This window comes from Myotis brandtii, unplaced genomic scaffold (genome assembly GCF_000412655.1).
Source record: "Myotis brandtii unplaced genomic scaffold, ASM41265v1 scaffold333, whole genome shotgun sequence".
Classification (NCBI taxonomy): Eukaryota; Metazoa; Chordata; class Mammalia; order Chiroptera; family Vespertilionidae; genus Myotis; species Myotis brandtii.
Genome location: NW_005362842.1, coordinates 862296 through 874981, shown reverse-complemented (window position 1 = coordinate 874981; position 12686 = coordinate 862296). Strand labels below are relative to the sequence as shown.

At 51.6% G+C, this 12686-nt stretch overlaps 1 protein-coding gene across 4 annotated transcripts in view; it reads left to right on the top strand.

Moving 5' to 3' along the window:
• The first annotated feature begins 2959 nt into the window (after positions 1-2959).
• The window catches only part of TOX2 (TOX high mobility group box family member 2), a 93070-nt gene continuing 83343 nt past the window's right edge, over positions 2960-12686 (top strand). For 3 of the 4 annotated variants that reach the window (XM_014543729.1, XM_014543728.1, XM_014543730.1), the window contains exon 1: positions 2960-3085. In XM_014543729.1, coding sequence (XP_014399215.1) covers positions 2960-3085 — 126 coding nt within the window. The remainder of the gene's footprint in view (positions 3086-12686) is intronic. The other variant, XM_005871249.2, reaches the window with a different exon arrangement.

Genomic DNA, 12686 nt, shown 5'->3' with positions numbered 1-12686 from the left:
AGCACCTGTGGCAGAGTCACGTCCAGACTCTCTCGTCACCAGGCTCAGCTCCCACGGACTTCGCTTCCTGCACTTGCTCGCGTTTAGTAAGTGACGGAGAGTGCAGGGACTTGTCCCTTATTGTCCCACTTCTGCCTCTGAACATGCTTCCTCCCCGCTCTCTTTCAAACTCTGCCCCTCCTTCGAATCCCAGCTTGAATGGCACCCTTTTCGTGAAGTCCTCAGTCAGCTGATGGCCCTGGGGCCGTAGCTGTGAGCACTGCCTCCCTTACATCCTAAGTTCTCACCTACTTACATGAGCTGGGAAGTATGTCTTTTAGGGCAAGGACAGTTCACATGTTGCCCTATATGGAATAGGGAGTAGGCAGAGGAACAGAAAATGTTTGTTGAGTGAATGAATAAGTGATAATCTGAAACAGGGGGTCCCCCGGGGGTGAGGATGACGGAGCCCAACGTGCTGGGGCATCTGCATGCATGACTCCGGAGACCAGGTTCAGAGATACAGATCCAACTTTATTGAGGAAGTACAGCCGTATATAAAGGGGTAAGCAGCCAATACAATAGGGACACGCTTGCTATGTTATCCAATGGGCGTGAGGGTCGGGGCTAAGAGTAGGTGGCTCTTGGAGATTTGTCAGGCGGGCGTTGCCACTTCCTGGTGTGCCAAGGAAGCATGTATGCTGGAGTGTGCTCACAGCGTTGCTTCGGCCGCAGCACTGAGATAAATCTCTTGAGCTCTTCCCACAATAATCGAGGGAATTTTACCTTCATGCTTTCTCTGTAACTATCAGTTATATCTTTTGCTTACCAGAGTTTCTGGTTTCCAGTGAGCAAGTTCAGCATTCAACAAGCAAATCTGGGCCTCTTTCTGTATCAGTAAACGCCGGTCATTTTTCATGACTGCCTAGTATTCCATTGTGCAGAGAGCTGTGATTATTTAACCGATCCCGTCCATGGGTTTTATTGTCATTTCCATTTTCTTATAAATAATGTTGCAATGAAGAAATAAATGTCCTTGTTCATATGAAATTGGGCCTACAACATCTTTTTCCACCTTAAGCATACATAAGTACTCATGGGTGGTTTCTTCTCTCACCCATCCAGCTTTGTGGGTAGGTTTCCAAATCTTCAGTATGTCTGAAATTTCCATCCATCTTTCTGTCACAGTGCAAAATGCACAGCTCCCTTTCCTTCAGACAAGCTCCGTGTGCTTGGCTCTTGGCTTTGGACTTACGGATTATGTGTACTTCCTGTTTGTTATGAACCTACTGTGTGTTAGGCTCTGTGCTAGGAAGTGCGGCCTGAAGATGAATGAGACAGGTCGTCCTGGCCATCAAAGAGTTCACAGCATCGCGAGGAAGATGCACAATAGACATAGAAATAAAAACCATCAAAACAAACAACCAGAAGCCATCAGCTGGAGGAGCGTGCCACGAAGATAAATCCAGTGTGGGTGAAATCAGAGCCGTCCTCTCTGGGGAGGGAGGAGATATATGTGTAGGAACCAAGGATGAAGAGTCAGTTTTGTGAAGGTCTGGGCAAGCGCATTCCAGGCAGAGGGAACAGCATGAGAAAAGTACAGAGGCATGGAAGCAAGACTTCTTCCTTCCTGGAACCTTTTCTCATCCCCCCACTGCCCCCTCACACAGACACATGGGTACCAGCCTTTTCTCACTCGGTGTTGGCCGTCTCCTAGGCCCTTCTCTCTGCACCTCATTTATTATTGTTACAAGTGCTCAGTAGTGAGATGATTCCCCAGAACTCCTCTTACTCAGTCCCGGAGGCTCTCTGATCTGCGATGCTTCCTCAGCAGTCTCTGGTGTTTCTGAAATATCCAAAAAAAAAAAAAAAATTAAAATTGGTTCAGTAGTGCCCAGCACGTTAGAGGTCTATCATCCACATTTTACAGATGAAGAAACTGAGATTCAGGGAAGTGAACAGGTCTAGCAGGCAGAGCTGGGATTAAACCCAGTTCTGTTTTACTTAAAAATCTGCTTTCTTTTTGGAGCCCCAGGCTAACTGCTCTTGTGTGAAAGCTAAGGACACTGCAGGGGGATCCCTAGTGCCCGCTCTGTCCCAAGCTCGGTCCAGTCGGTGGTAGGTGACCTTGGCCCTTGGCCGACTGCCTTCTGAAGAGTGGGAAGGAACCAGGGGAGGCCCTTGTGTTTTCATTTAAAATTACAAATATAATACATGCTTGTGGAAAATTAAAAAAAAAAAAAGAAACAAGAGAGAAAAAGCAACTGAAAATACCTCCTTCTCCTACTCCCCGGGGGAACCACTATTCACAGTTTGGAATTTTCACAGTGCATATCCAAACACACACACATTCAGTTACTGTTTTTATACAAATAGGGTCGTGCCCTTGACTTTCTCCCAACTGATTCCAAGTCGGCAGCTACAGACCTTCCTCATTCCATCATATTCCACAGAATAGATGTATCTCAGTCCACTCCCTCGACCCGATTTTAAACCTTTGCCTTGCCTCTCATTCTCTGTGCAAACGTCTGTGGGCACGCATTGAGCACACGAGTACAGGCATTTCTGCAGGAAGGGTGCCCAGAAGTCTAATTGCTGAATGAAAAGGCACATGATTTCCACACACGGACAGGTGCCACCCAATGGGCTTCTGGAAGCCTTTCCCATTCAACACCCACTGCCCTGTGCCCCAGGCGGAGGGTGAGTGGAGACGGCTCTTAAGCCACCAGTGATGCTGAGCTGGGTTGTATACACAGGCTGCCTCCTCTGCTGCTGCCAGGAGCTCTGAACACATGGCCCAAATTGGGATAGAAGATGGATTTTGATAAGAGAGGTTAAATAACAGGTTTTTCCATTTCACCTTACAGGAATGGGATGGGGGTGGGGGTGCTGGGCCTTCAGCCAATAGAGGACCAAGAGTTGTCAGGAGGCTTACAAAGCTTGCTATTTCTGGCATTTTTTTTCTCTTTCTCTGCTGATTATGCAGCAGAATTGCACAGAGGCTGTCGTGGGCGCGTTCTCTCACTGTCTGGGCTTCTGTGGAATGAGACTCGGGCTCCTTCTACTTGCAAGACACTGGTGCATTGCAGGTGTGTTTCAGCAGAAGGTAATCAGGGGGTGCCTGCCATCTCCTGGGGTGGAGGTGGTCAGATTGTCGCTGTGGGATGAAGAGATAGACGATGCCTGGGTGGGAACAGGCAGGGACCTGGACTGGTGCTTGTCACATTGTAGAAAGAAGATGTTTTAGAAGGTCCAGGAGGCCTGCAGTTGGCCCTGGACAGCAGGGCATTGGTGGCCAGAGCATCATAGGTGCCTGGGGTGCTCAGAAAGCATTTGGTGGTTCAGTCATTCTTTACTCACTCGTTCAGCATACCTTGCAGTGGGCCTGGCCAAGGGTGGGTAGGGACTCCAGCCCACTCCGAAGCAACGATGGGGATAGCATGTGAGTAGGAGCCCAGAAAATACCTGGGGTGAGGCGTGGGAAGGGCCCTTCAAGGAAGGCGGGGTGAGGAGTAGCTGGGGACGTCACCAGGAATGAAGTTCGAACTGCCTCTTCCATTGGATTTTGGAATTTGTGGAATCAATAAAAGTTCCTCCCCAAATTTGGTGAGTGCCACCTTTTTCTTTTGTTCACTAAGGATATTGGAAAATAACCAGTCGAGGTCACCTGTTGTCATTTTTGTGGGAGAAAGGACAGCAAAAAACGAGGAAGGACATCATCACAAATTTGAGGACAAGCACATCTACACATAATAGGTGACAGATTTTGAATGCAGGAACCTAACATGAATGCCATTTTCCAGCTGTCCCCAGCTAGAGATTATCTTTGTGATGGGAGTTGTCTGAGTTGGGGGCGGGGCTTGTCGCAGTAGACAGGGCTGCACCCAGCACAGCAGGAGCCTGACCTCTTCTGGTGCTGATTTCCCACAGCCCTTGTTGAAAATCTGCGTCATGCACGTGCGTCCCAGAAATGGAAATGACCCAGTCAGGCCTGGAATACCCCGGGCAAACCAAGAGAGACCAAGAAATGGGCTGCTGTGCCCCCTGGGTGATCTCCACTTTCTCCACACGGGGTCTAAGAGCAAAGACCACAGGCCTCCAGGTCTGCTGTGAGGCTGTGGAGCCAGCCAGCCATTGAGGAAATAGCTGTTGAGTGCCCACTGTGTACCAGGGTCTGGGTTAGGTTTCAAAACCCAGCTGGGCCCCAAGTACAGTTAATGACACAGCGCAGGCTTCTTGAGCTTTGCAAGGCTTACTCTCCTCATCCATAAAATGGGAACATCGATACCTACTTCCCTCTGTTAGGATGATTGTGTGTGTATATGCTTGTATGTACACACATACACACAGCCTAACACTTTGCCTACTAAGTAGGACCTCCATAAATGTGAATGAATGAATGAATGAATGACCCAGAACATCCAGGTGTGCTTGGGAAGAGGATTTCATGGCTCACACTGAGTGTGTGTGTGTGTGTGTGTGTGTGTGTGTGTGTCCGAATGACCCAGAACATCCAGGTGTGCTTGGGAAGAGGATTTCATGGCTCACACTGAGTGTGTGTGTGTGTGTGTCCTGGGGAGCTTTCCTCTTGTGCTTATAGCCAGAGACCCTGTGTTCTGCTTTCCTTCTTAGGGAGCGTGACTGTAAGGCGACAGACAGTATGCTTCCCGGCCCTGGCTGATAGGACTTTCTCTGGTGACTTTCATGGGCTCTTGACTGGGAGAGGGATTAACAGGGACTTACTGGCTGTCTTGAAACAGAACTGACTCTTATTTTGGACACTTTCTGAGTAGCATACTGAATACTAGTCACCGGCATTGCGTTGCTGGGGTCTCGGGAGAACAGCCAGTCACAGAACCAGTGCTTGCTGAGAGCCCTGGGCTGGCCGGGGAGGACGGCCTTGCAGGGAGGTGATTTTGGAAGGGAGGGTGTGGCTGGAGTATCCCCCCTCACCCCCCAAGCATGGTGAACAGAAGCCGAACCCATGTTTAAGACTTGGCTGTGAGCCCTGGCCCTGTCCTTGCTTGCTGTGGGACCTTGCAGGTCGCCTTACCTCTCTGAGCCGGGGTTTCCTTGCCTACAGAACGGCGGACTGTTGGGTGGATTAAATGGGATAAGATCTAGGAAGCACATTGCTGGTGCTTGGTAAATAATGATGTGCTCCCCTCCTGGTGAGGGGACCCGGGGAGCCTGTGAGAGGGGCCCAGGTGTCTGCCGGCACAAGGTCTTGCACACAGGAGGCACCCACTGAATATTTATGGAAAGAATGAAGGTGCCCAGGGAGTGGGAGGCTGGGGTTATATGTGTGTGTCCTGCTATGTAACTGCTCTGTGATCTTGGGTAAGTTCTTTGCCTTCTTTTGGTCTCTGATTCTCTCAGAAAAGTAATTCAGGCTGTCCCCACCAGCCCCGACTATTCCACTCCATGCTGGAAACCAGGGCTGTGGTGGCACCTGCCGGGGACGGTGAGCGTCATGTTTGAAATTCATTTCCTTCCTTGGTTAGTGGCATCCGTGAGGACTCCACTCCCTGCTGCCTCGTGCATTCACAAACCCTACTAGTCAGTAATTAATGAAATTGGGAGCCCCAGGAGGCAGCTCTGCTGCGGCAGCCCCGATGGCCTCAGCAGGACCCCAGGGCGGCCTGGGAGTCCCCATCTCTCTCTGTTCAGTCTGGCAAATGTTCCCGTGTGTGGACAATCGCATACGAAGCCCTGGCATATCATGGACCAGGAGTGGCTTCCAGCTTCTGCCAGGCCCTGGAGGCCATTTCCCAGGGAGGGCATGGGGTCTCCTCCCGCTGTGTGTTGGGCTGAGCCCGGGAGTGGGATCAGGTGGGCCTGGATTGGCAGGCTTCGCTCTCTTGATTTCTGGCTCTGAGACTTTAGGCGATGTACTCACTCACCTTCTCCGGGGCTTACCTCCTGTGCAGAACAATGGAGCCACAGGAGCAGCAGCCCCTCCAGGGTGGGGAGTCGTATGGAAAGGCAGCTTTGATTTGCGTGTCCTCACCCAAGAGGGCTCATGTGAAGGAGACAGTGGCTTTAAGTGGTCCTTGTCTTCACTCACACCCCCTCCCCGGACATGCCCTCCACCATCATGCCCATTGGTGAGCACCAGGACTGTCCACTCCTTGGCTTAAGGCATCCTTGACTCCCCTCTCTGTCCCACTCCCTGCAGGTGCCTCACTCCCTGCTGGCTCCACCTTCAGGGCACAACCATTTTCTCCGCCCTTCACCTGGGTCACTATGGGAGCCTCGCCCAGGCCTCCATGACTCCACCTTCCCCCGTGGAATCTGCTTGCCTCACAGCAGCCAGTGGCGTCTTTGTGAACCCCGCCCCAGCTTATAGCCTTGGATTGGATGTCCCATGTGGCCTGTGGGATCTGCTTGGATACCCTCTATATGCCCACCTGGGGCACAGGTCTCATGTCAGTGTCTGAAGTCAGCAAGCTGCTTTCTCCCTGCCAGGCAGAACCACTGCCCTGCTGCTTCCGAAAGCCCCCTTCCCACTGATCAAGCTGTCATGCTTCTCGATTTTGTATATGCAGCCCCTTGGTCTAGAAGCAGGGTTTCCGCCACCCCTCAAACTCCTGCTTGTTCTTGTAGACAGAGCGTGGCATCGCTGCTTCCCCGAAGCCTTCTCTGATTGCCCCCCCGTCCCACCTCCAACAGTCTGGGCCAGGGACCCCTTCCTGTGCCCACCCCGTCAAGTCCTCCCCAGCAGTACTGAGATGCCCTTGAGGGGCACACCCGCGATGATGCATCTTTATCCTCCTGCCTCTGGAAGCCTGGGTAGCACAGAATAGTTGCTTGGGAACATTAATTTGGGCAGAAAGTGCAGAGATCCTTGCAAATTAAGTGCCTTCAGACCTAGACAGACTGGATTATAATCCTCAGCCTGTGATCCGATTTGGCTGTGTGATCTCGGACAAGCCACGTAACCCTTCTGAGCTTGGAGGGCCGTGAGGAGTAACAAGATGACACCGACAGCCAACGCCTTCTTCTTTCCCACTTGCCGGACAGTAAATGTCCCCGAAGACACTTAGGACATTTGCTCTGAGCGGAGCAAACCCAAAGAGGGGCCAAGCCCAGTGGCCCCCAGTACTGTCCACAGCAGAGCCCTGCATAGAACCCCCAACAGGAGCAAAAATAGCAGCCTTGGGGCAACCAGAGATGCAGAAGCCACAGGAAGAAGCCGCAGGCCGAGCGGATGTCAGCTGCTCGGAGGCCCCGCTGAGGTTCCTCCGATGTGTGTGCCGAGCTTTGCAGCCTCACCCCTGCCCTCGCTGGCTCCTCTGACCACAGCATCAGATAAGGCCTCGGAAAAAGTGCTGGCTTCCTTTCTCTGGGGAGGGGTAATCGAGTGCCATCTGTGGGGTACGCTCCATCCTCTGTTGCCTCCCTGCCTTCTCCTCCCCTCGCTCCTGGCTTGTTCTGCCCACCCTGCTGCTCTCCACTGGCACACTCCCACCCTAGGGCCTGTGCACGGGCCGCTTCTCCCCCACATACCTGCCTGGCCCACTCTCTCACCTCCTCCTAGTCTTTGCTCAACTGTCACTTTCTTAATGAGGACTGCCTTGACCACCTGTTTAACTTGCAGATCCTCCATCCCAGCACTTGGGCTCATCTCACCTGCTTCCTGTAGTTCTTAGAACCTTCTACCTTGCGGTGCAAGTGACTTCTTGACCATGCTTTTTGTTTGCTTTTGTCTCCAATGCAAGAGGGAAGCTCCAGGGATCTCCAGTCAGTGCTGTATCCAGGGGCCTGGAACAGTGCCTGGCACCAAGCAAATGCTCAATAAACCTTCCTTTAGGATACGGAGGCATGAGTGAAGGGCGAAGAGCCAGCCCAGCAAAAGGGGGTCAGGCTGGGTTTGTGTGGATACTTATTTCATGTGCATGTACACACATGGGCACATGTACACACTCATATATGTGCCCTCAGCCACTTTCGGAGCCTCTGGGTGTTCAGGACAGGGCTGGCCTGGGACTGGTGGTCATCGAGTGTTTGTAGGAAGGAAGGGGAGACTGACAGCAATGCCAGTGTACAGGAGACCTGTGCTCCAGGCCCAGCGCCTTGGCACGTCCAGGCATGGTTCAGCTGGCAGGAGAGTAGCGCTCCTGTGGGAGGTGGGAAGAGCTGGGGCTGGAGACATCAGCAGGGCCTGGGCACCAAGGGGGAAATGTGGGCCTTCATCCTGACAGCAGGGCCTCCGAAGGGTCTTGAGCAGGGGAGTGACTTATGGATGATTTAGGGTGGACTTCTCCTGGTTTGTGATTAGGTGCAAAAACCCAGGCCTTGTTCTTCCACCCTCTAAGCATCAACTCTATGCCAAGAACCTCTTGGCAGTGCTTTCACAAGGTTTCTTTTTTTTTTTTTTAAATTGATTTCAAAGAGGAAGGGAGAGGGAGAGAGAGAGAGAAACGTTAATCATGAGAGAATCATTGATTGGCTGCCTCCTGCACACCCCCTACTGGGGATCCAGCCCACAACCCAGGCATGTGCCCTTGACCGAAATTGACCCCGGGATCCTTCAGTCTGCAAGCTGACGCTCTATCCACTGAGCCAAACCGGCTAGGGCCACAAGGTTTCTTATGAACCCATTACATAGATGAGGAAACTGAGACTCACAGAATGGAGTCTCACAGAATCCATCCTTCGTGTGGCAGCCTGAGTCATCTTCTGCTTGTTTGTTGCCTGCCTCCCCCAGTGGACTCTGAGACCTGTGGGGGCTGGGGCCGTGTCTGTGGAGGATGCAGGGAGCTCTGGGCCTGTGAGGATGGCCAGATGCTCCTGGACTTGTATGAGGAGACAAGTGCCTGAAGAGGAGCAGACTGATTCCTGTTACGCCTACTCTTGGTTTAGTCCTAGTGCAGCCCATAGTCTCCATAATGTGAAAACTGCCTGACATTTTAGCAGCCTGAGGGTCCACGTGTACATGTGGAAAGAGATCAGATCTGGGTTTGAATCCCAGCTCAGCCACCTAATAGACAAAAGACCTTGGGCAGTTTCCTTTACCTTTCTTAGCTTCAGTTTCCTCATCTGTAAAATGGAGATATAGAAGGATGGTCTCCCAACATGTGTGCCCAGTGCTTGATTCAGTTCTAAACACCCTCATCTGAAATCCAAAGTCTGGGTTCTGACTAATGGTCTGTGGATCTGTGTGCTGCCACTGAGGACCCTTGTGGGGCACAGGGCAGAGCCAAAAACCTCATTTCCTCTCAGTTTCTTGGCAACCAGTGTCTTCTTAGTCACCTGGGGTTAAGTTGGGTTTTGTTGGCTCAGGAGCAGAGGTTAAAGCTTGGGCAGAATGAGCCCAGGTGTGCAAGCATTTCTGGTTTGATTTAAAAGGCAAAAAATTTTTTTATGAATCATCAGAAAAAGAAATCAGAAGGAAGTGTGTGACCAAGGAGAGGAAATTAGGGTTTGCAAGCTGCATGAGTCACCCCTCTTCTGACTCCTGGGGATCCCTTGCTCTTGGCACTTTTCATTCATCTCAGACTCAGGGTTCTGCATTTTGGAAAACACACTGGGGACTGTCGTGGTTTTAATCTGGCTCCCTTTCTACCACCGATGTAGATTTCTCTTTCTGAATCACTGACACACTGTTTTAATTCTCATTGCTTTATCGGATGTTTCTTCCCTGCCCAGGCTCTCCTCGGGGTCCGGCTTCCTGGTCCCAGCCCGGATTGTCACAGCAACTTCTGCCTGGTTTCCTAGACAGGCTCCAGTCTCGCCCTCCCCAACCCATCCTTCGTCCCGGAGCCAGAGGCCAGCTTCTAAAATGCAGCTCCCCAGTGTGGCCCTGAGTGCTCCCAGGATAAGGTCCTGTTTGCCTTTGCATCTCAGCTCTCACTGCCTTCCTCTCCAATGAATGAGCCCCCCTCTCCAGCTCTCCGCCTTGGCAGATGCTGTTCCCACTGCCCTCTCCCTTCCATTTGGTGCTTTCTGCCTTCACCTGGCTAATTCTGTTCAGCCAGCAGGTAGATTTGCTCGGAAGCCACCCACCTTCTCTGAGCAGGCTATGGGCTCCCATGTACTCTGGTCCCCAATATACTTATTTCAGTCCTGTTCCCCTCACTAAACCACAGCTTCAGGAGGACAAAGACGGTGTCCCTTCCATCACTGCTACCCTCCCCAGCACTCAGAACAGAAGGCTGTTTTAAGCTGGACGGAGTGGGCAGTCCTGCTTGATGGGCTTTGTGGTGCGGGGGTGCCTCCTGAGGCAGTGGGCAGGGGTCTTGGGTCCATGTCTACCCTGCTCTCTGCCTGGGGTGGGGGATGGGGGATGGAATAGAGGGGGTGGCCACCATATTGCTTCCTAGTACTCTAGGAACTGTTTTCCCTGATGGCGGAGGTGGGAAGTATCCGTTTCGCTATAATATCTGTGTTTTATGTACGGTCCCCCCTTTGTCATCAAACCAAGTGTATATTTTGTTCTGTGTGTGTGTTTCTGGGTAGATTGCCTCCTGTGTGGCTTTCCTGCTTATGTCGTGTCTTTGTGTCCTTCGGCATCTTGCTGTCTCTTTAATTTGACGGAGCCATTTCTGCATCGTATATATTAACTGTCTCATAGTTGGTGCTATTTTCTTAGTCTGATGTCCTTTCCCGTTTGGCTTTATTATGCTTCCTTCTCCAGAAGATATTAATGCGTGTGTATTTGAATCTGTCAATCTCCCTTCCTCCGTGATTGCTTCGAGGGCTGAGGAAGTTATCCTGCCGCCGCACATCTGATAAACATTCTGTTCTGTTTTCTGATATTTCCCTAAAACACGACTTTTTATATTTAACTCTTTAATCTGTTTCGAGTACATTTCGGTGGGCGGCTTGCAGCGGGTATCTGGTTCAGTGTTCCTGAATGCGAACAGGCTAACCCTGTTAGCCCCATTCTGTTTATTAAATAATTGGTCTTTGTCTCTTTGTTTTCCAAAGGAGAGACAAAATAGGGTGGTGGTGTGAGTGTGTGAGCTCGCACAGTTAAGATTGTGGCTTTGCCCCTCTCTGGCTGTGATCCTTGAGCACGTTGCTTCAATTAGGCTCTTCTTCCCTGTTAAACGGATCATAATGCCTCCCTCATAGGCTTGTTGCGAAGACTGAGTGAAATATGGGATGTGAAGCTTGGCACATGGAACTGGGCACAGAGTAAGCGCCCTCCTGAACTGTAGTGTGTTTCCGTACAGGGTGTCTGATTCTGCCCTCTTTCTTCTGTCCCATTGATTTAAAGTTCTCCGTCAACGTCACTGCCACACGGCTTTAACGATTTAATTGTTGCTTCACAGGACATTTTATTACTCTCTGGCCAAACTAGGCACCCAGCATGACTCTTCTTTTAGAAACATTGCTTCAGACGCTCACCTTTTTCTTTTCTTTTCAGTGAATGTTGATTCCCCATCCACTCTGCACGGTAGCCCCACTTCAGTGATTTCTAGACAGCCCTCCCCCCAGCATACACCCCACTTTTATCATCCTCCCAGCTGCCTAGCCTTTGCTCACTCTGGTCCCTCTGCCTGAGAGGGGGACATCAACTGCTCTCACCTGGCCTATCTCCACCTGGTGCCCTGCACCCCCGGCGTCATCAGTGCTAATGCCTCTGCTCCCTGTGGGACCCTAAGCTTCCCTGGAGATCTGTTCTGTGCCCCTGGCCCCTTCAGAGACTGGCAGGTGGCTGGGTACATCGTAGGTGGTCAGTCGGGGCTTGGCGTAGGCAGGGATGCTCCCCACATCCTTGAGCTAAATCTGGCTTCTTCTGGACACACGGCTTGGGGACCCGGTAATGCGGTGGCTATAACTCTTGGCATGCTGTTGCCAGTAACTGTGGGCCGTCTACCAGCCCGGGCCTCAGTTTCCCCAATGGGATCATGAGAAGGTCTCTGAGTCCCTATGGTTTATCTTACACTTGGTGGCTTGGTAGTAAAGATGAAGTAGAAGAACTCATTGGCATCTGATGTGCCTTGAAGCAAGTTTTGCTCTCTGTCTGTTTTCTGGAGAGAAAAGGTCGATTAGTACAGAGCCCCCACCCTACCCCACTGCCCTCCTGGCTCCTGTGGTGCAGGGTTGCTAAGGAGAGCCCAGGCCTGGGGCAGGGAAGTTCGACAGTCAAGAGCAGAGGGCAGCTGGGGTGAACGGAGGGCCCTGCCTTTCTAGGGCACCTCGGTGTGCCCACGCCCTGCCAGGCGGTATGGACACCAGTTCCATTCCCTTCTTATGGGAGAGGAGTCTGAGCATCAGAGTGGTGGGACCCCTGCCACCCCACACAGCGGCTGTAGGTGCGGAGTCGGGCGTGAACCCGGGTCCACGGGCTTCCAGAACCGGGCTGCCCCCGTGTTCTCTAGGCTCCCAGGTCCAAGGCAGATTAACACAGCACTTAAATACACAGCCGCAGTGTTTACAAATATCATTTCCTGTGTTATCTGGTCCTGGCAGAAGGAAGTGAACGTGGTACTTTGTCTGTGTTAGGTTTTGGGGTTAGATGCAAAAGTGCCAAGTTCAGATGACCTAGAAAACCTTTCTAGGTCAAATTACACTTTCAAAAGGTTTTTTTTTTTTTTCCTTCTTTTTTTAACCGCCCCACGATTGAACGCTGTCGTTGACATATTTCCCTTCCAACAATACAAGCCCTTTGTGGCATGATTGCGGCTTGTTTTGTAGCGCTGGGGAGAAAATATCTTCCAGATCATCTGCCGCTCATTGTCCCAGCCACACTTGCC